The 23639-nt window shown below is 42.6% G+C and overlaps 2 protein-coding genes across 4 annotated transcripts in view; both read right to left on the reverse strand.

The window, feature by feature from the left end:
- The window catches only part of SERGEF (secretion regulating guanine nucleotide exchange factor), a 141345-nt gene extending 131905 nt beyond the window's left edge, over window positions 1-9440 (reverse strand). For all 3 annotated transcript variants that reach the window (XM_058806474.1, XM_058806476.1, XM_058806475.1), the window contains exons 1-7: window positions 9404-9440; window positions 7805-7943; window positions 6958-7113; window positions 5137-5231; window positions 3937-3997; window positions 2639-2752; window positions 2276-2338 (exon numbers count right to left, since the gene is read on the reverse strand). In XM_058806474.1, the coding sequence (XP_058662457.1) occupies window positions 2276-2338; window positions 2639-2752; window positions 3937-3997; window positions 5137-5231; window positions 6958-7113; window positions 7805-7943; window positions 9404-9427 (652 nt within the window). In that variant the 5' untranslated portion in view covers window positions 9428-9440. The remainder of the gene's footprint in view (window positions 1-2275; window positions 2339-2638; window positions 2753-3936; window positions 3998-5136; window positions 5232-6957; window positions 7114-7804; window positions 7944-9403) is intronic.
- A 2696-nt stretch (window positions 9441-12136) lies between these two features.
- Window positions 12137-20618, reverse strand: TPH1 (tryptophan hydroxylase 1). The gene is made up of 10 exons (XM_058807207.1): window positions 20487-20618; window positions 19357-19540; window positions 17918-18018; window positions 17189-17256; window positions 15731-15927; window positions 15126-15261; window positions 14500-14626; window positions 13308-13403; window positions 12768-12901; window positions 12137-12422 (listed from the first exon to the last, which is right to left on the reverse strand). Exons 1-10 carry the CDS (start codon window positions 20604-20606, stop codon window positions 12248-12250), a joined length of 1338 nt encoding a protein of 445 aa, XP_058663190.1. The 5' UTR covers window positions 20607-20618; the 3' UTR covers window positions 12137-12247.
- Window positions 20619-23639: the final 3021 nt, after the last annotated feature.

Genomic DNA, 23639 nt, shown 5'->3' on the forward strand with positions numbered 1-23639 from the left:
CCTTCTGCAGACATGACATCAAGTTCCATCTTTTCAGGACAAAACCATTCCTCCCAGCTCCTAGGCCTCCAAAGTAGAAAAAAAAAACCCACAAAAAACACTTGACAACATGAACTGTCAGGCCTCCCTGAAGCCTTTGCCAGCTGCACAAGCTGAAAGTGTAAGAAATATATTTTGCACACCTGATCTTGCACATTATTATGGGCCCAGAAAGACTGGAAGCCATGTAAGTTCCAACATGGAATTGTTTGGAGCACACCTCCACAACATTCAAGGCATCAGGATGTCTCAGGCCAGCACTCAATTACAAGCACCATGACAGAAGTAAATTTTTCAGAGGGAAAAGAAGAAAAAAAAAAAGTAAAACTTAGGGTACACTATATTTAATAACAGCAATAGAGTAGGCCAGGAGAATTCCACTTTACTACTATACTACTGCTGGTGAAAAATTGGCAAGGAGTGGGAGGAGAAGCCAGTACTGACAGTCATCTGCAGGACTCCTCATGTTCCTCTTTAAAACAACAACTGAAATAAAAAGGAAAAACAAGTCAAGCAATTGTTTCATTCAAATATTAGAACTCGCCACTAAAATTGATAAACTCCTTCCCAGCATGAAGTACACACACCTGGAGAGGAAAAGAGTGACAGAAATACAAAGAAAAACACTGTGGCCATTCATATTCCACATTAACACGCATTGCCTCTGTCACCTCCTTTTACAGGAGGTGTATTTGCTTTATCCTGGGAAAAGTCACACACTCAACCCTTATCTTATATCTTGAGCAGGTCTGAGCAAAAACTGAGACACCAGACTTAGACTTAGCACCATATTCTCACCCCTGGAGGGTTCAGGCCAGTTTGGATACCAGCAGACTCTACCATCCTTTTTTCCAAGGAACCCTCACCCATGTCTGTGAGAACCCACATCAACAGTTGTGTCCCAAACCTGCCTGGCTGCAGGCATTTGATGTCCCACCAGCAGGTGACTGATGGAACAAAAGCAAAGAAAACTGCACCACAGTGCAAGGCATTCCTAGAAAAAAGGGCCCATTTATATAAAACACCCTGCAGCAGTATTTTTATTATATCAAACATATTTAAAATACAAAATATTTAAATAATAACTATCCTGCAGGGCAGCAACAGTATCACATTATAAAAGTATTTGGCATTATTTTTTTCAGTCTTGGTCCCATTGCTGCCAAATAGACCACTCTCTTGAATAAAAAGCAAAAGCATGAAAGAATAATCTGCTCACTGTCTAAATAGAGACTGCCAATTATCTAAAGTACATTTTATTTGTTCTTACAGTTTGTCTTCACTAATCTTGCATACACTTTGCATCTCTGAATTCAATACAATTTACACCTTGGAACATCTCCCCATACAACTAAATCTCTATAGATCTGCAGCAGCAAATACTCCAGTGCTCCTTTAATCATGACAGAGGTACCAGATGGCTGCAGATTTGCTAAGAACTTGTTCCTGTGAAGTTTGGCAAAGACTTGTCTTCATAAGGTTCAATATATTTTACACACTTCAAAACTGTAAGATTACAGCATGAAAGTTATTCTGTTTCCCCTTCTCCCAATCTGTCAAAATAAAAAGAAATCTTTATTAGACTTTCATTACTGGATACTCAGTACTCCAGCATGGGAGCACAGCCCAAGGATCAAAGAACAAATGGCAGACATTATGGAAGTGCCTAAGCAATTAAAGCAGCTTCCTACTCTTCAAATAAGCTTTGTGCTCTTACACCAGAGATGTGCACACTGTCACAGTGGAGCCCAAGACACCTCAGAGAGCCCCAGGTCTGCTCACAGCCCTGCACTGCCCCATGCACAGGCATCAGCTCACACTGCTGGGGCTGCCCTGCTGCCGCCTTTCCTGCCACAGCCACCCAGCACAGCTCTTCTCCCTGGGCAAAGGCTGCACTGGCTCCAGCAGTAACCATACCCAGGAGGGCATCCTGCTGCAGCTCCAGAGAATTACAAATCCTTTCAGAGTGTCCAGCCATTAAGAGCCCAGACCCTGAATGACCTAAGAGCTAAAGACTGACCCCAAGAAAAACCCACAAAACTCAGAGAGCCCAAAACACAAATCCCGCTCTTAAAACAAAAGGAAAGTTCTCAGAATGCAGAACTATTACAGAACTACCAGCACTAACCAGGCCAGATGAATTTTCAGCAGTTTTACCAAAACTGACAACATTTCAAAAGCAGAGAAACCTTAGAAGGGTGAGATGAGGGCTTTCACCTGTGCACCTGAGGCCTACCTGTGAGGGACACGGAATGACAGGAGCCTGCAGCAACTGCCTTCACCTTTACATCTGCCAGGCCTGGAAAAAACACAGTAGCATAAAATTCCTACAGTAGGCATCAATTCACACACAAACATGCATACAAGTGTAACAGGATGGAGATGACTTCGGTAACAAAAGGCTCTGCCTTTGGGCCACACACATGGCAGGACTCTCATGTTCCCCACAGATCACAATTTTCTGTGACCATTCTGTCCCTCAGGTACTCCACTCCACGTTTCCAGTACCACGTGGCTTTGTAGAAAGGAAGATATGTACCACTCCAAATTAAATTTCTGCTCTATCCACCCACACAAAGGAAGCAGATTCCTGGGTTACCTGCCACTTCACAGGGCTCCTTGGCTGTCAGGAACACAGGGAGGGCTTTTCCTTGGCTTGCATGCCTTGCCTGAGATGCCATCCCAGTCCCCCACTGCAGCACCAAACCACTGTCTTTTCAGAGTAAACACAAATAAAAGAGATTAAAACCCATCAGCCACCAACAAAAATCACCTCACACAATAATGAACATGTGAAAGTTCAAAATTATTTCATTCAAGTCATTTTCACCAGTTCAAATGACACTTCAGAAGACCTTTATGCCAAAAAACATCCAGATAATCCTGGTGAAGCCATCAAACAACAAACAGCTGTAGTCTCAGTATACAGGTAAGAAAACTGAAAAGGTGGGAAGCTACTGGAGACTCAGTAAGAGAAATCCTGTGTTTGCAGTACCTCAGGAATGGACACAAAGTTCTTGTACTTTTTCTTCCCTTTCCCCCTCTTGATACCAATTTGTTTGTGCAGCACAGGGAATCTCAATTCCCATATTATACAAGCACCAAAGATCCCACTGTTCTTCCAAGCATTTCCTGTGCATCTTCAGCTCCACTACCTGGAATCCATACTGAAGTTCCCCAAAAGCTAAACCAAATACAAGAGCAGGTACAGTTTGTTTTTCCTCAGTTTCAACACAACCATGCTAAAAGGGAGAGTTTGATTTCTACTGTTACACCATGAACAAACTGAGAGTATCTAATAACAGCAGGAGAAATATTTAGTTTCATTCCTGTGATTTTTAAGGTGTCAATTTCAATCACATCATTTAAAAAGCCACAATTCATGTGCAGTTCCATTTTGAAGCATCTTATACAAGCTGAAGTTACTTTTCATACTATAATGAGTTCAAATCCTAAGACACTTTGATTGAGCAGAATCCTCTTTCCTGAAAAACCTCCTTTTATGTATTGTTTCAGAATAAGCAAAAAGAAATCAGTATCTTTTCCATCCATCAGAAAATTAACTTGTTAATAAACCATCACTCTGAACTCTTGGTAAAAGTTTTTCCCCATGGTTTTCCAGGAAGATATTTCTAGAATGTTTATTATTCACGTTAATTTGTCCCAAAATCTTACAGTCCATGACTTTGAGGTCTATTTTTCCCTGTGATAGTTAAAATAAATAGATTCGTTTTCATCCTCTTTTATTTAAAATAATTTATTAAATTCCATTCTCTTTTCCTCCCTCTCCTCCTCCAAGCCTTTAAAATCCCATTACATTTGTTACTGCAAAGATTATGTATCTTTTCAGATAAATTTTGAGATTATTTTAAAAGATTAAAATTATGACATACTCACCTGTAGCAGCAAGGGCATGTCTCAGTCCTGCAGCAACACTCACCGCCTTCTCTTTGAGAGACTAGGCAAATGAAAGAAAATGATAATTTAGTTGCTTTTTGCATTTAATGCCTCTAAAAACAAAATAGGCCAAACAGAAATGGAACACTAAGAAAATAGTGCTCTCAATTCCAGCCTGCATGTCCCAATACATATCAACATTTTATATCGAAAAGTAAGTACATTTTGACCAGTAAAAGTTAGTGGGAACATTTTCAAGAGATAAAAAAATAAATCTGCAAAGCAACTGGATGCACAGCATTGTGGCAATAAATTAAAAAACACAGTCAAAATATTCACATGAAAGAAGAAACATTGGCAATATAAAAATGCTTATTTCTTCATTTTAACTCAGTGTTCCTCAAGAATTACACCAAAACCTCCACATAAATACTGGTGATAGGCAGTGTTATGGTGCATTAACCTGCTCAGTCTTGACAACTTACTTATGGAACTTTTGTTTTCAACTGGAGAAAAACCTGAAAGTTTCCCTCCACTGTAACAGATCTCAGGAATCACATAGAAGTCTCCCTCTTCTGTTACCTCCCATCCCATCCTGTCTTGCTCTTACAAGATTTTGCAAACCCTTTGGATATCTATCCTTGGTGGAAAAGCAGCAGGTGTATTTAAAACAGGTGGCATCAAGTCCAAGAATTTAAGGGATACCAACCAAAAGAGCAAATACTCAGCATGAATAGTTTGTATGGTGAGGGATGAGAGATTCACATCAGCCCTGTCAATACCATCCAGTTTTAAGGCACCATTCTGCAATGGATGCTCTCAGGAAACATCAAGGGCACAGGAACATCAAGTGAACTAACTCCTACTCACTAGAAGTCACCTAAGAGATCAGCCATTCTCTTTCTCCTACATTAAAAAAGCAACACAGGAATATCTGACATGAGCCATGATGATAAATAATTTCTTGTCTGAGAAGTGAAAGAATCAACATTCTGTTAGAAGTGGAAAACCTTTTCATACAGCAAGAAAAGCAGCCTCAGCACTTGAATTCACCTTGGACCTTTACTTTGTAAGCTCATCTGTAGCAGATAGGCACTATAAAAAATTAGTTGAAGAGTCTGGCTTAAAGCCCATTGAGGTTAGATGACCTCTGTAAGCTGCTGGAAGCAATATAAAGCACAACACCTTCTAAATCTTTACCTCAATCTTTTGTGGAATCAAGCATGGGCCTGAAATTTGAGGAAGTCCCAGCTGTCCAAAAGAATTTGACCCACAGGACAGCACAAGGCCAGATCCTGCAAAAAATGAAGTGTTAGAGGAGAATCAATAAAGCCAGGAGCAATAGCACTGTAACATTAGAACAAGCACAATAACACAGCCAAGTAGCTCAAGAAATGACTTAACACGTCCCCTTACAAAGCCCCTGAGGCCAAAGGCTTCTGGTCTTACACACCATGTCCAGAAAAGGTCTCAAGTTCACTGGGACACAAGAAACAGTGGGTGATTTAGCTTGCAAAGCTTAAAACCTGTGAGTGCCAGCACATAGAATCATAGAACAGTTTGGGTTGGGAGGGACCTAAAGGTCTCAAGCTCACTGGGACACAAGGAACAGTGGGCGATTTAGCTTGCAAAGCTTAAAACCTGTGAGTGCCAGCACGCAGAGTCACAGAACAGTTTGGGTTGGGAGGGACCTAAAGATCATCCAGCTCCAACCCCCTACCATGGGCAGGAACATCTTCTACTATCCCAGGTTGCTCAGACCCCCATCCAACCTGGCCTTGAACACTGCCAGGGATGGGACATCCACTCTTCCACAGCTTCTCAGGCAGCCTGTGCCAGTGCCTCACCACCCTCCCAGGAAAGAGATTCTGCCTAATAACTAATCTAAACCTGTCTTTTTTCAGTTTAAAGCCTTCACCCTTTGTCCTATCACTACCAACCCCTGTAAAAAGTTCCTCTGCAGCTTTCCTGTGGCTCCTTTAAGGCTCTGAAAGGTCACTCCTATCACAGATGGCCCAGGACAGGCACAGCCTTTAGTTTATGATGGGGCTGTGCTGCTTTCTGACCACAATGTACCATCCAATACAAGGCAGTATAATTAGAGGGGTGGTAGCTCCTTGGCTAAATCTATGTCTGATATGCAAAATACAGAACACCATGGCCTCAGTTATGCCATTTTAATCAAAGTAGGTAGCACCTTACTATTCAATCTGCTCCAGTGATGTCAGAGAGATTTATCATGTGGATGGGACTAGTCAAGGTATACTAAGATTGATTATGGATGTCATGACTGGGTACTTGATAATGAGCTGCAAACAAGCTCTGAATCCATTACTCTTAAGAGAATTTTTAAATGTGATCATCAGTAATATTTGCTATAAAGTGAAAGCCATCTTTCAAATATGTCAGGTTTCAGAGAATGGCTAAATCCTGAATCATTGCTAAATCAAATTCCATATAAAGTTAAGAGAATTTGTCCAGAGTTAGGACCTTCTCCAGGCTGAGCAGCCCCAACTCTCTCAGCTTTTTCTCACAGGAGAGGTGCTCCACCCCTCTGATCATCTTTGTGGCCTCCTCTGGGCTCACCCCAGCAGGTCCCTGTCCTTGCTGTGCTGGGCCCCAGAGCTGATGCAGCTGCAGGTGGGCTCTGAGCAGAGCAGAGGGGCAGGATCCCCTCCCTGCCCTGCTGCCCAGGGGCTCTGGGTGCAGCCCAGGACACCTTTGGCTCTCTGGGCTGGGAGTGCCATGGCTGGGGCATGCCCAGCTCTCACCCACAGCAGCCCAAGTCCTTCTGGGCAGGGCTGCTCTGGATCTGCTCATCCCCAGCCTGTGCTGGTACCAGGGGCTGTCCTGACCCAGGTGCAGCCCCAGTACTTGGCTTTGTTGAATTTCCTGAGGTTCCCATGGGCCCCTTCTCAAACTCATCCAGGTCCCTCACATCACACAAGCAATAGTGTTGTGGAATTTTTAGCATGTTTCTCTACATCAAGGTATTTCCTCAGCTCTTAGAGAGAGATTTACCTACTAATATGATTGTAAAATCCCAGCCACATGCAACTTGTTTTACACAAAAGCCAGACAGGGCAGTGCACAAAGTAAAACACAGCACATCCTCTGTGTGATTCAGTCCCAGCTGCCCATCTTTGTTGTGGCCACAGACAAAGAGTTGTCCTGCACCTGGAAGAAAAAAAAAACCAAACAAGTTGTGTTCCACTTCACAGACTAAAAAGAAACCTACTTCTGTGAGATCCTGTGACAAACAAGGACAGTGATTATGTGTCACTTCAGGCACTGCAATCAAGTAAAACTTAAGAGAAACAGTTGTTTCTGATGCATCAGAAATATCTCTGAATAACTACAGCTGTGGAGAGCTGGGTCTGTCACGGGACACAATCCATATGGTGAGACAGGCACCTCTCACACCAAGATGCTTTTTTTATCATGTTCACATCTGTCTGTATTTCTTCTTTACATAATTAGCTGTGGCATACAGCACAACCTTTCAAGGGCCAGATGTTATGTCCTGGTCCTTTCCTTACCACTTCTTAATATTGAAGAACCTCTGACTCCTCCTTCCCACCCCCCATCCTCAATACAGAAAATCTGGCATCTTTGTATGAAAGAAACAGCTGAAGAAACAGTCCTCACACAGCCACGAAGTAACCACTCAATATATGAGCAACAATTCCCTCATTTCCCCAAATATTGAGGAGGGAGGACAGGAAGCTGGTTTACAACTAAGGATTGTACTTGTTCAGAAACAGCAGCCACAGAGAGGTGGCAGCACTGAACCAAGAGAGAAACACACACACAAAAAAAAAAAAAGCGATTAAAAGCCAAACACCCCGTGCAAGAGCAGTGTTTTTACCAGTGATAACTGCAGAATGTCCCCCTCCTCCAGCAATGCTTGCAATGTCTTGACACTTGCAGGAAACATCTTCCAGGGCCTGAGGAACCAGCACATCCTCTTTATGACCAAGACCAAGTTGTCCATAGCTGTTTGCACCCTTCAAATGCACACAGAAAAATAACACATTTTTTTAAAAGTTAACAAAAGAAGCACACATATGCTCCCAGGGACAAACAAGCATATTTGGGATATGCCACGGGTTAGCCTGCTCCTAAAAATCCCCTGATATGACATTGGATTCTCAGGATTACAGACCAGGACGGTCCTAACTTTGCTGTCATTAAGGGTGTCTGTGCAGCCCCAGTATTTCAAAAAGCATACTGGAATACAGCCTGTTAAAACTTCAACTGCAGACTCACAGTTTATAAGGAGGAAAACCTTTCTATCAGGATGATTACCACACCTTTATTTTAATACCAATGATTCCCAGTCATCACTAAGGTCTTATTCATGCCACTGCTTTTTGGCAGGCTACCTCCAAAATGAGAACAGAAAGACCTTTTTTTGGAACCTAAACGAGTAAATCAGAAACACTAACTAAACTAAACATTAACTAAACTCATTAACTAAACATTTTAAATTAAAGAAGTCCAAATGAAAATATACCAATTACAGGGAGTATAAATATATAGGTACAAAACCCACCGTGGAAAGCAGCAATTGTCAACATGGTAGCAAGTCAGGGAATTTCTTAGTCAATTTCAGCTCCATATCCAACAATTCAACCTTCATTCACAAAAAAAGGGAATATCATCACCTTCCCCACCCCACACATTGCAGCAACAGCAACGCTCCAAACCCACAATGCTCACAGCTGGGAATCTCCAGCAAATCCTATCCCTACCTCACCTGTGCACCCACCTGCTCTCAATTTATCCTCCCCCGAAAGATGCAGCACCTGGTGAATGTTAAACGGCCGCATTCAGCAATAACCACTTTGTACCTACAGAAACACCGACACTTCACACAGAACCACCGGGCTGCTGTTATTCAGCAATAACCACTTTGTACCTACAGAAACTATACAATAACTATTTTGTACCTACAGAAACACCAGCAGTTCACACAGAAGCACCAGGCTGCCCGGCCAGCCCAGAGCCGGCAGGTGGGGAGATATCAGGAGCGGAGCTGCACCGGCATACCAAGCGTTCCCTCACAGCCACTGCCGGTGATACGCGCTTTAGAGCGTGATACTACTTAACAGGAACAATTCTTCTTAAAGGATGTCTCACAATCTCCCGTTTCAGCCTGTAACTGGCCATGAATTTACAAGCCTTCAAAGCCAGGCGAGCCGCAGAAGGAGCAGAGGGGCTGGGAGCCACAGGACAGGCATCCCAAGGCCAGCCTCACTCCAGCCGGCCCCGGCCCCGCGGGGCAAATGGGGCTGGGCAGCGTGAGGGAAGCCCCGGCACGGCCCCACACGGCTGTGCCCGCCAGGTGACACCGCGGCGTTGCGTCCCTGCGGAGCGGGCACACCGCGGCCCCGCAGCATCCCGGCAGGGCGAGCAGCGCCCCGCCACCCTCCCGCCCCCCAGGCCGTGCCGAGGGCCCACTCACCCAGGCGAGCAGCCGGGGCTCCATGGGACGGGGCCGGTGGCTGCCGGCGCTTCCCACCGCCCACGGGCCGGGCAGGAAGGGGCGGGCGCGGGGCGGGATCACGGGCGGGCAGTGCCCGAACCGCGCCGGGAAACGCCAGGCCTGAGCGAGCGATTCGTGTTTGCCGGGAAAATCCACAAATGCCAGAGGTTTGTGTCCAAAACAGGAGACAGAGGAGTCCCGCAACGTTATGCGAATAGAGGGAGAGAGTCCACTGGGGAATACACCTGTGGAATTTTCCTCTCTCGGTTTCAGAGCAGGCACCCTCATTTTATCCCAATTCCCGGCCACATGTTGCCCTGTTCCTTGCCCCATTGGCCGCGGAGCTATGAAGGCACAGCCTTCCCGAACCGCCTACCACATATCCCACCCTGAACCTGCTGTTTTACCCCAAAATTCAGAAGTTGAGGCTTGTGCAGACCCATGTCTGTGTTAGGAGCCGAGCTGCCTGGCCTCCAAAAAAAACCTGCTTCCCAAAGTCGCTAGAAACATTGGTGCCCATTTCATTGCCGTTAACACCCACACCTTCACCCAGCAAATTGTTAGTAAAGACATGAGCTTTCCTGCTGTGTTTATTGCTACGGTGCCGAAGTAAAGGACCTTGGTGGTTCTGATAATTATCACAACTCCTTTATTTTGTTGACATTTAATCCTCCATAATGGTTTAAAGTACTTAAATTATCATGGTTTCAGCGAAGGTTTGGGGGGGGCGAAGCCAAACATACACGTTGTTAGTGCCGTGGAAGTGCATCGTCTCGGTATTATGTCTAGCAGTTTACTTTTTCTTTTGCTACACAAAGGCAAATAAAGATACAACTGCTGTTTTTACAAAGTACTTGAAAGTAGGTGCTACTTTAACAAGTTTAAGAACTCCTACTTGAAACGTACACATAGCTCAGACAAGGCTGGAAGTAACACAGACCTATGTATATTTCAACAACATCATAAATGCAGTGTGGTTAAAACTGTAGCTGAATATTAACTGTTATCACAGAAGCAGACAAAACAGATCCTCCCTTACTACTCAATTAGAGGAAGGTTTCTTCTTTAGAAAGACAAAGTTCCTAAGCCTATTTTTAAATTAAGTGCAATGTAAGCCATAAATGTTGTAGACCATAATTCTACATCTTAAATGCTCTTTAAAACAAAGTTATAGTGGGTTAATAGCCACAGAAAAATCTATCTAGTCTTGATTTAAACAGTGAGTATTCTTGGAAAGGTTGGCCTGGCAATTGCTTATGGAGCAGAGGTGTCCAACTAGAAAGCATATGACACTCAAGGTAATTTTCAAGCGCAGAGGTTTCATGAAAGTCCTTTCAAGTTCTCAAAATCCTGGACTAGCGTCTCCAGTGTATTCAAGATTTCAGATCATTCTTCCAGCACACTTTCTGGATTTCCTGATAAGATCTATGTATGACAAAAAACAGTGCCTAGGGTGCTGTTAAATACACCCTGCGCATCACAGATCCCCCCCTATTAAATACACCCTGCACCTCACAGATCCCCCCCTCGAATGTCTCACATCCTACACACGTCCATGCCAGAACAGGGGTGGCAGAAGCGTTGCCCAGCTCTGCAAGGTGCTTGGAACTGTGGGACCCTCGACACAGGCAATTTGCTACTGTGCAATGCAGACAATTCATCAGGACACTACTTCCCTACACTTCTAAAATGCTCTTTGGGATCAGGTATGCTGTACACTACAAGGTGGTTTCTTGCCTTAAAAACCACAGAATTCCTATGAAATGCTTGGGCCTTTCAGTTATAATTTGATAGATAGGGAATGAAGGTGTTCAGGTCAGATAAAGAAGAAACTAAATGTGTATTTGTGTAGCTTGTGCAGGTCAAAAAAGTGACTGAGCAATCAACAAGATATTTATTTTTACATAAAGTACACTGGTCTATGAGCTTTGGGTGTTTTTTTAAACTTTGATGTTATTTTAGAGCAAATTAAGCTATTTTGAATATGAAGCTGCAGTTTGGAAATGGTTTTGGGCTTTATGCTAAATCAATGCATGATGGCTTGCTGTATTTTTTTGCTAAAGTAATTCAATCAGGAAAAAGGCAAATGGTATCTCTGTAAGGAAAGGTCTTCCCTCAGGTGCAATATCAAGGACAGCAAAAAAAATCCTGACTCTAAGCCAATATCAAATCACTTAAAATAAATGTAATTAGGATTTCATGCAACAGCTGTATCTCTCTTTATACTAGAAGCATGCCAAACATTGCATTTGCAACTCTTTGTGGCAAGAATAATCCCTTTGAAAGCAAGATTTGACCCCTGCCTTTTATCGTGTAGAACCTCCAGCTATTTGTGTCCTGATGCCTGCATTGTAATCATTCAAGTCTCAAACTTAGTAGCACAGTCTTTGAAACACTGAATTACCACAGCTTCTACATTGTCAAGTGTTCAGCACCACACAGTCAGTATCATAGACTGCTGGAGTCAGGAATTGAATTCTCTCTGGGGTGAATTACTCCATTTTTGCCTCATAAGCCACCTCCTGCAGCATCTGATCCCAGCCCTGATCCACAGACCACACTTTTTCTCCAGTCTAACAATTTCTCCATTCCCCTACAAGCTTCTAAAAGGCAACTCTGGACCTTTTTTGCCTAAGGGGGTTGGAGGAATGCATTTATGTGAGGAAATTTACAGACAGCAACAAGATAAAACTGTTATATTCTTATGGGCCATTCACTCTTCATGTGCAAAGGAGCGAGTTCTGCATGCAACACGTTATATGCCTAGAAAGAAATCAGTGGGGGAAGGGAAGGATTGGCTTGCAGCCCAGGGCTGGCAGGGTGTTAAACTTCCAGCTGCTTGCCCATCTTGCTGAGGGCATCGCTGACAATGTCCAGCTCGTGGCGCAGCTCGTTCACCACGCTGGCGATGCTCTTCGTGTCCTTCAGGACCTGCACGCTCTGAGTGTAGGGGTTGTACTTCACCCCAAAGGGACGCTTGATGGTTTTTGCAAACTCTCTATTCAGGTAAAAAAAAAAAAAAAGATAAAAAAGATAAAAACAGTGTGTTATATCCAAAAGAGGGTGTTATAAACAAGACATAAACCACAAATGCATTCTCTGTATGCAGCCAGTATCAATTCCCACTTTTCTAAAGTATTTTAAAATAGTCCTAATTGTTATATACCTCCCACCCAGTACCTGAAAGACCAAGAAAATACTAACCAAAACTCCTTTTCTGTGAAAAATAGTTACAAAACTGTGATAAGACTAAAAGGGTTTCGTGCTGCTACAGAGAGAGATATAAAACCAAATCTGCTTTTATAAAAAGAAGGGGGGTGGTGAGGGGGGGCAGAATCTGTACCTCATCTTTTCCTTTGCTTCTTCAAAACTTTCAGAAACAAAGTAAACCTCCTGGAAAGTTGTAATGATACATTCTTGCTTGCAGGTGACCTTTGGATCAAAAGGTTTGACTTTGGCGCTGTCAGAGAGTGAGTGCTGGTGAGGGGTTACCATGGGTCAGAGGAGCATCACCATCCAAAGAATCCAGGAGGAAGATGACATGTGATAAAGTGAATAAAAAGGATTATGTGAGATGATTTTAATGCATCTCATCTTGAAATTTTTATCTGCAGATGAACAGTGATTAAAGCCTAACAAACTGAATTATTCTAAACAGTCATATTCTGCCAGTTTGGATGAGAAAAGGGACTCCACAGACACGAGGCGTGTGTATAAATGAGCAATATTTTCAGAATCTGGTTAAACCAACAAAGCTTTGATCTGAAAATAGTTACCTGGGCTGGAACATCAAGAAATTGTACTTCATAAAAAGCAGAGGGAAACAGTGGCAATGGCAATGAGGCACAAATAAAAGAGGCAAGCAAGCAGTAGCCATTCTTACCTTGAGCTCACTAATGGAAGAGAGCAAGCCAGCCCCGTAAACTCGTAGCTGCCCCTCTTGCTTGCACAAGCCAAACTCTACCGTGAAGAAGTAGCACTGAAACACAGAAGGAAGTAAAACAACTCAGTCTTAACCAAAGATGGTGTGGTGAACTAGATGGGAGCATTTCTATTTGTAGGTAGGATCAAATATTTGCAAATATCAGAGAGTTATCACTCAGTTATCCTGAGACATTTAAAGAGGAGAAAAGCCAGGATGGAAGGATGAAGAACCACAGGATGGCATGCTTCTCATAAGAAAGGTGGATGTTACAGATCACCCAGCTGGGCCGGAAGATGCTAATGCCAGTGCAAACATTGAGGTGTAAATCTGTTTTGAGAAATACTGACATGAAATCACAGCCTCAGCTTAAAACAATCACTGGGTAGAGCGGATCTCTGGTGAGTGAGAACAGCCCACTGCAGTTTGTTTCTCATTTGCTTAGTGTGCTGTAAAATTAAAGACATTCTGTTTGCTGAATTTCAGGATTTCTGCTGCTATACAAGAAGGAACACTGTTTTCATAGATGGTTTATTTCTGCTCCCACTGAAGGTAGTACAAGTTTTACACATGACATGGAAAAAGAAATTTTTAAAATCAGCAAGCTAGTTCTTGCATAACTGGCACAGATTATTTTTCATCAAAATCTACTTTTAATCTTAAAATACTCCTGCCAAGGCATCCAGAGACTGATATCCAGAAAATTAGTTTATATTATTTTAATTTCTTGACTGAAAAGTATCTAATGCTAGCACTCAACACATTCAATACCATATAATTTCAGTTCATTCTACACATTAAAGAAATAGAACTTTCAAATCATTGAATCATGTTCCCAGAAGAAAGAAGACTTTGTCTGAAAGAAATAGACCATAAAATTTCAGTCTGCAAAAAGTAATTTACCACTAGAAGCTGAACCATTACTTGACAGTGGAGTGAAGAAAAATACCAATCATATCAACTTTAAAGTGGTTTTTTTTCCTAGCATGGAAAATTTTTTCATGCTTTACAATCCAGAGACCAGTGAAACACAAAGATCTAGCAGCTGGTGTGACTAACGTTGACATGAACCTCCAAATTTATTCAATGGCATGGGATCAGCTTAGTGAAGCACAAAGGTTTTGATGGAATCCCCAGGCACTCAAACACTCACTGTTGCCAGTTTTTGGACAGCCTCATCTGATGCCCCAAGTGATGCAAGACCAATTTCCTGGGAGAACTGAGCAAAACTGGGTTCAGCCAAAAGAGGGACATGGCCTAGGAGCTCATGGCAGGTATCACTGGAAAAAGAAACAAAACAAGAAATCTCCTGATTTGTCTTTGTGGCAAAGTGAAAAAGCAGCACCACTGAACAGATACAATGTCTTGCATTAAACTTTAAACTTAAACACTAAAAGCATTGCCCATTTCTCTGAAAGCAACTGAGCAGATCATACCAACCCTACATAAAGTGCATAAAATCTGATTTTCAAATTAAGGTGCCTAAAATTAAGGTCTGAGCTCCCCATTTGTAGGGCAGCCAGATATTAAACTAACTGCACACAGTGATATCACTAAGAGATCTCCAATAGCAAGCTGCACTTTTGAAAATACTGCACTTAGGAAGGTGGCAATTCAGCATGCTGCAAATTCATTACATTCAGCATGAAGGCTGAGTCTTCAGCACCTTAAAAATAAGTTTTATGCTGGTGTTCTTGAACAGCTTTTAAGTAACTTGGCTCTGGGCAGGCCAGATTCAAAACTCTCTCACAAATTCTAGCGCAAGATTAAATGACTCACGGCTCTGGTGTGTAGAGAGGGTCCGAGCTGTGTCTGACATATTGAGTGCAGTGGAAAACTCGGAATGCCAGTCCTGCCAAGAAGTCTCTGGGTGACAGATATCCAGCCACGGGGCGAATGGTGAAGCCTGTGCGCTCTGAAAGTGACCAGAGAAGCTGTATGTTAGTTTAGCTCAGGATGCACAGCATTGTCAGCCTTCCTGCTGGGGCTGAGGTGACAACCACAGCTCTACCTTGGCTCAAAAGCACGTGGGAAAATGAGGCACAATTAGAAAAATTAGGCGTAGGCTTGAGTCTGAGAAACATTTTTTAAATGGCCCTATCTCTGTGCGAATGGATTTTCTAGGATGCCATGCCTAGATTCAACAATACAGCCAGGTATCTCCTTAGCCAATCCTAACAATCTTTTCAGACACTGCCCCTCAAGTGTCACTGCCTGCATTGAAGACAAATACATTAAAACACAGATGGCCAAAAGGCCTCTTAGAGGACCAGAATGAATACAAGCCACCAAGAATGTTTCCCTGTGCCCACAAAATGGTGGGATTTGCAATGGACCTCAGTTTATTTTGAAACCCAGAAAATTGTAGGAAACCAGCAGATTACCTTTCAGGAAGCGAGACACATCTTCCAGCTGGGGAATATTGTCTTCCCTGTACCCACAGTGTTTGGTGAGCAGGGGCAGGTTTTTCAGGTACTCTCTGCAGGCATAAGTTGGGTAAAGATTGTTCAGCTCTCGGTACACAGTCCCCCAAGTCTTGATCTCCTCCTCAGTGAATTCAATCTTGGGAATTGGGTCACCACTGCAAGGAGAAGAGGAAGAAAGGACACTCCTTAGAAAATGGCTAATAAGAGGTGACTAATTTACCTACTACTAGTATTTAATACCTGTATGACTGTGACACCTGCCATTAGACTCTATCAAATACAGTGAGATCTGGTCTATGTCCTGGAAAGCTTTTAGTCTGAGGACTTGCCTTTTTTTCACTTTAACCAGTTGTCAGGAATCTTGGCATTGATCTCACTTAAAGCATTGGTTCTGTAAACAGTTTATTAATTGTTTAATGCCAAGAGTAAGGTTTAAAATACCTACACTATCTCTTCACAGCTTCAGGAGCTGATAACACATCCTTTTCCATGTTGGATTTCTAAGTCTGCAATTATTTTCCATTACCCTTTTAATTTGTTTTAAGAAAGGAGAATTTCCTAAAATAACAACACATAGTGTGACAGAAGCTAAATATACACATCAGGTAAAAATTATGTTTCTGTGCAGAGGAGACCAGTGCCTGTCTGAGCATATTAATTTTAGTCCTTCTTTCCTATTTAGTCCTCAGGATCTTGGATAAAGTGGATTATGGCAAGGCCAGTATTACACTGCATTTCCAGTGTCAGCCAGGGAACTAGCATGGAAAATGCTTTCCCAAGGGAATCTCTGTCAACAACAGGTTAACAGTAATCAGCTTGGGACTGTGGTAACCAGTTGCACTAAACACACAGTGCAATAGAACTCTAAATACAGACCTTTTCTAGGTCACTTTCAGCTGAGGAACTTGACACCTAAATTCAATCAGGTCACATGAAAATCACGTTTAGAAAGAATTTACAGCTCTGGGTTATGAATCTCTTACTGCTTTAAGAGCTCCACCCCCTGCCAAGAAGCATCTCTAAAGACAGAAGCTCTTAGAATTCCTTTCATGGAAAATTTCTTATCTACACATCACACATGCTAGTTTGAACCAGGAAAGAAAATTCAAGTATTAACATTTGCTCAGAAAGTTTACTCTCAGTGGTCACTGGGCAGTACATTGGGATTTGCCTCCCCTCCCTCTCCTTTGCAGAGCATCTGGCCAAGCCGCACAGCCTCAGACTGACCAGGCTGCCTCGATCTACCTTCTCATCTTGCCTCACATCTCCCTTCCCTTCGCCTCCTTGGCTCTGATCCCTGAGCTGAGCCTGCATGTCTCAGCCTGGTCTGAGCCCAGGAAGGTGAGCTCCTCCCAGCCCACTCTGCTGTTATTTCAAAGCACCCAGAAGGCTTCTTCTGGAAGAATTCGAGCTTACTGTTTGTAGTTCATAGCCAGGTCTGCAAAATACTTTCGCCTCTTGCGATAAACATTGTCTTTGAAACCCTGGTGGGGAGAAAGGAAAACACAGTTCAATGAGTTTCCAAGCCATAATAAATAAATCAATAAATTTAAAACAGAACACTTGACATTTCTGCAGTTGGGGAATAGAAAAGTATGATGTGTAAGAGTGAAAGGAGAGAGCAGGAAACTCATAGCTGAAGTCTGATATGTTTAATAGATGTGAACTGAGCAAATAGGAATCAGCTGATTTATGCTACTATATATTTTGTAGAGAAGGATTCATTTTAGTTGTATCAGTATTTAAACAAAGTTTGTTACATGCACGATTATTCAAAATTACAGAACAAATTGCCCATTTTCACTGCCCAAATACCAGTTTGGTTTCTCCAGTAAGGAAGAAAGAAGAGGAAGAAAGCCTGCCTCAAAATAACTTTCTTTTAGCTTCTTTAATGTGTATGTGACCACTCAAGGCCCAGACCTGGAGTCCTTGCTGAGTAAGCCCTGCAGAAAAGCACAGGAACTGAATTCAGTCAGTCTTCCCTGAGCAAAGAAAGAGACACAAAATCCCCAAGAGAAGGTGCTCAGACCTCCAGAGACACCATTGAGAGAGAGGAAAGGGAGGAGGAAAAGCTGCAATTTTTTAGGTCAGCTCCATGAATTGTTTCCAGCTATGGACTGGGTGTAGGAAGGGAAAAGTACTTACGGGATGGTCGGCATCCAAGTCAGAGCCGTACATCAGCACCCGGTTTGCACACTTATCCAAGTCTGAGATCTTCTTCGGAAACCAGGGAACGTTCTCCATGCCTGGGGAAGGCATGGGATCCACAGGGTTATTAATAACACCCAGCACACCGAGGGAGGAAGCGCTGCTTCCAAGGATGGCCACGGCGGTTACAGCTCACCCCGTAAATTAAAGGGGATGAATAAGACAAGGGAGGCCTCTGCCTATCTGGCACCAGCCTCCAGCTCACACTTCCTCCTCGGTCACTGCCACAGGCTGCCTGCAGAGCACAGCCAGCCCCAGAGCCTCTGGGAAGGACAGCCAGCCTGGGTTTCTCTGCTGCAGTTAGAGTGGCATCCAGAGGATCCCATGGAGACAAGGTCTCCCTGTGTACAGCTGCTGGCAATCTTGTAGGGCACAAAGGGTGCAAAGGAGAACAGAAGGGATTTGTCTGTGGTCCCTGGGCATAGTGGGAGCAGGTTAGAGCCCTCTCATCATGTTTTACTGACCATGGGAAATGGATGTTTCCCCATGGTTATGTACATGGGAAGCACCTAGCTTTGCCTTGAGGGTATGAGGGAGAGGAGGAATAGGAGGCCCTGCTGCCTGAGACAGGAGCATCATTACAGTTTTGCTACCAACTACTTTGGGGTTATTTTTGCCCTAAGAGAGTTTTTTGCCAAGCCCTTCGCAGACCAGTTAATACACTGTTTTTCTGCCTCAATGCTCTTCAGTTTACTTAAAAAGGTCAGGAGACTGTTTAGATTGAATTTCCCCTTACTTAGGGCTAAAGTAAGCCATTTTATCCAAGAACTCCAGATCTCTCCTTCCCAAGCACAATGACTGAAAAATACATGGGACCAGTTTCCTGCTGCCCTGAACTTTGGGCATCTCTTTAATTGAAAGTAAAGGTGTAAACACAACAGGTATTATCTAAAAGTAAAGGGCACCTCTGTTGTACTAATATAAGGAGGCCAGTTATGATTAAAAGTGGGTAAAAAAGACAGCAAAATCAAGAACTAAATGAGGAAATTGCAGAATCCATCCTGCGCTCTCCCCAGTGTCTGAACTGAACTGGGACCTGTCAGTATCACACCTCTGCCATCGTGGTGTACTGGAGCCTGCACTCAGACTTTGCCCACAGGCCAGCCTGCTTTGGCCTGCACGGCTCCCACTGGTGCCAGCTGGGCTGTGCTGGGAAGGGACAGGAGCACAGAGAGCAGACACACAATTTGTAACAGCCTGACACAGCCTGAACTCCCAGGTTCAGGCCAGACTACACTCACACATAGCACAGAAACAGGTACCTGGCAGCAGGGGCCTGAAGACACAACACAAGTGCAGGTGTGGACAACCATAAAAAGATTTCAAACCAGCACATTTGGAAGTGCATTTTCATCTGCACTGCCTTTTGTACCTACCATCTTCCTGGACACTGAAATGCTCTGTGGGGCTCACAGAGACGATGTTGACGTGGGATTTCAGGAGCTGGAAAATCTCGTTCAGCTGTTCCCTGTTACTGTCACAGTCCACGAAGATCTCAAACTCCGAATTTCGTCTCTTGGACTTCCGTGACTCAATGTGTACCAGATTTACATGCTTCTCCTGTTTAGTAAGAAGCAATGTTCTCAAAGAGATAGGCTAAAAACAATTGACTAAAAAGTTAAAATAGTTTTTCAAATTAATATGCTACTGCCATGAACTATTCACCACCTCTGTGAAGCTATTTTAGTTAATTGGATCTCTTGATAGCAATTTGCTTATTGGAGGGGGACGAAGGTTTGATTTTCTATTCAGAAGAAAATGAAAGCAAACCTGTGTTCTTTCAGTTTTATTTACATTCAGGAAGCACATAAAGACACAGTCAGGAAGTTTGAATTCATGGACCTTTTTCTTTTATGCTTCCCGTAGGAAGCTGATTAGCCAAATTCACCAAAATGCCAATCAAGTCACCATATAATTATCTCACAAGCAAGCAAGGGATTTAAAAGCAGTAGTTTTCAGGGCATTAGTTTAACTTTTCTTTAATCTGAAGAATTATTTAATCATGTGTTTTATATTCGGAACATTGAGAAAACCCCAGGCTAAAGCACGCAGAGCCACACTCCAGAGCACAGTGGCACTGCACATATTCCTCACTCAGCACCTGCCCAGCAGCTGTGCAAGTGCAGCTCCTCTGCCACCTCCAGTCTGCCTGGGCAGTGTGGCAAGGGCAAGATCAACACCCCAAGTGTCTACCTGCCATCAGCAGGAGCTTCAGACCACCTCTTATTCCCAGCAAAACCACTGAGTGCCAATCCTCTTGTCACGAGGGGAAAAGACAAACTTCTCTCAGTGTATAGTCTGTGCAGGTAAGAGTTTTAGCCAGCCATCATCTAATTTCTGAGGCACACATTTGCCTTTGTGGGTAATTTTGGGTGCCAGATGGGAGCAGGTTAAGAATCACATCCTTAATAAACGGATGTAATCAATTCTTGTGTGCTCTAAAACTACCCTTACAATTTAAAAATGGAGAGCTGCTGTGATGATCATAAGATTATAGAATACATACCTGAAAGAGTTTTAATGCTTTCACAAGTCCTCCAACTTCATTCTTCAAGGAAAAAATGATGGCTGTCCTTCCTCTTTCAGATGCATGGTCTTCATTCTCTTTGTTATCTTCAATCATCATGTAAGCTGACTTATTTAACTAGATGCAAACAAAAAAAAAAGTTTGTTTGAATGAGTAGAAGTGCAAAAAGTGTAAGTTTTTGCATTTCAGGGTGTCTTGGGTAATGCTGTGCTTGGATCAACGACAAAAGGAAAATTATGAATTCAAATATTAGGAAATAACATGAATAAAGTTAGCCACAGACAGAATTTGTGAGAGACTGAAATACCAAGATATCTTTTTTTTAGTTGAATGATTTTATGGACATCTTTATTCATTCCCTAGGATGCAGAAAATGTTTTCAGTGTATAGTTTATAATTAGCATTGCCACTGGGAGGAAGAGGAACAATAAGATGTCAGCAGAGATAGTACATTGAACAAAAACACTTGTTAGCAAGTTCAGTGAACACTGGCAAAGAGAATAATCCAAATCCCGCAGGACACAGGTAGGAAAAGATGAATCAGGATTCAGTAGATCTGAACTGAAAATCACTCTTTTGTTACATAACTGTAATACACTGTTTTCAGAGGGCAAGGAGACAAACCTAAGGAGGTAAAATGTTTTGCTGACCAGAATCTGTTGGCTATAGAGACATTCCCTCTCTGATCAACCACAGCCCAGCTGCTTCATCTGCCATGTCCCTTAATTCATGTGTCAGACCCTTGGCACAGTCACCCAAATCACACACTGAAAATTCAGACACCCCACACTGTCAGACCGTGTGGTTTTGTGCCTCACTAGTGAACACACTCCCGGCTGTGTGGAAATCAGCAACTATCACAGATCATATTCTTAGCTACCTGTAGCCAGGCCATAAAAAGAGATAATACTGAAACAGTAAAGAATAAGGAAAATACAAAGTAAAGAAAAAACACAAGGCTTATGAGCAGAGGCTATCCCTCATATGTCTTCAAACCTTGCAAAAACGAAAGAATAAAAGGAGAGGTTTCTGAATGAGTCAGCAAGAAAGAGGAGAGGAACAATGAAGGCACAATATTGTTATTTGGAATTATTTTTTGATCTGACACAACTTTAAAGATATCACTATCTTGAGACATTTTCAGAAATGAAAAGAGCAAAATAAAAATGCAAACAAAATGCACCAGTTCCTTTGATTCCCTAATACAGTCTCTCCAACTTTAACAATGTAATGAAAATATTTGGATTTCTGACTGGGTTCCCACTTCGAATGAGTTGCCACAATATGATGAGCCTGGACAACAGAGTCAGACCATCACACTGTTTCTGATCCACCAAAGTCAATGAACTCCATCAGCTTGAGTCCTGACACCAAATTTTCTGCTGGAAATATTGGCAAGCCCAGTCAGGGTTCAGCTGAGCAGCCTGCAGGTTTCCCAGCTCACTCCAGTGTTAGATCACTGTTACAAGAGCCAGGAACAGGCACTGAGCACAGGCACTTCAAACAGAAAATAAAAAGCTGCAAACACCACGATTACATACAGGTCACAGGCTGTTTTCTCAAGTGCAGAGAGCCATTTGTGTGAGCCAAATCCTGTTCAGATGGGGCTGCTGTAGGAGAAGCAAAGAAGTCTCCACTACAAGTAGAGTTAGGTGGTGGTCTTTGAAGGCAATAAATGCAGTGCTGGTTTATAGAAGAAGCTAATATGCAGCATGTTGGCTTGACTCCACATCTAGGATCATTGGCTTGAGCCTGGATCAGCCTTTTTGAGATTTGGCACAGTTGCATGCAGTGTTATGAGGTGCACAGCTGGGACAGACTACCTGCACCAAAAACGAATGCTCGTCTTTTGTGCTTTGCTGCTGCAACTTACACTGTGTCTAGGATCAGGTGACAGCATCTATGAAGTAATATGTTTAAGAGATCAATGAAGAAAATCAACAAAACATAAAATGTTCTTATATCAAGCTCTAGAAATGACCTCTAACTTAGGAATTACAAGGTGGAAAAGAGAAATTGTGATGCTTACAATGCCAAATGCACACCATATACATATTTAACCCTACACCAAAGCTCACCTTTTGCTTTAATTAAAAAATGAAGACAATCACCCAATGCAGCAACCATTTGGGTGCAAGGCAACAGGAGAAAAGGTAACACAGAAACAATTCCTCTCCTCCTGTGGCTGCACTTCACTTATATTTTAACCTCTATCAGTAACTCAGCAACACAGCTCCAGTAAAATCTGAAACTTTTCCTTTGCATGGTAACACATTTGAACTTTTTGGAGGGTGAAGGGGGAGTTAATATTGCAGTGATGTTTTTTATTAGTGATGCAAATCTTTAACTGATTTTCCACCAGCCTGACTCAGTCTTGATGAAAATTGACAAACATGGGGATATTCTAAGCCCTTTTTTTATGTAGACAATTAGGTGCTGTCCAGTTAAAGATTTCACTTTTTAGGACCCATAGCAATTATCTTTCCTTTCTCCCTCTCCCCAAAGGATGTTCACAGAGAGAAAGATATATGAGGGAGCATATTTTGTGCTTTAATTCTTCATATTAATGGATAATCAGGATTTTAAATTATCCAAACATATTTGCCTTAAAAAAATCTCATTTCAATTCATAAATTGAAGATGAAAAATTATTTTCAAAATGTTTTATACTGATTTGCATTAATCACAATTAATAAAAAGTGACAGTGGGCATTTTATATTCTCTTCCCTTTAAGTAGCTGCTTACTTTGTTGCTGTCCTTTTGACACACTTCTAGGGAAGGGTGAATAGACAATATTAGGAGTGACCACAACTAGATATCACATCACATTTTCCAGCTACACCAAAGTTCTTCCTAAGATTTAGCTCTCAGACACCAAAGCAAAAGCTGTGCTGAGCAGCTTATTTGGCTTCCAGGTATCTGAGGGATACAGCAAAGCAATGTTTTTGTAAAACTTTACTGTCAGCATTCTTGTCTTCACAAAGAATTTTACAGACTTTGTCAACTGCACAGTATCAGTAACTGCAGCCAGTGCTGCTTCTATCTGATCTCTGATGCACTAAGCAAATTCCCACTATAATGGAGAATATTATAAATAAAAGGAGTGAGTTCTTCTGAGCTATGTCACACCC

Source organism: Ammospiza caudacuta, chromosome 6 (assembly GCF_027887145.1).
Source record: "Ammospiza caudacuta isolate bAmmCau1 chromosome 6, bAmmCau1.pri, whole genome shotgun sequence".
NCBI lineage: Eukaryota > Metazoa > Chordata > Aves > Passeriformes > Passerellidae > Ammospiza > Ammospiza caudacuta.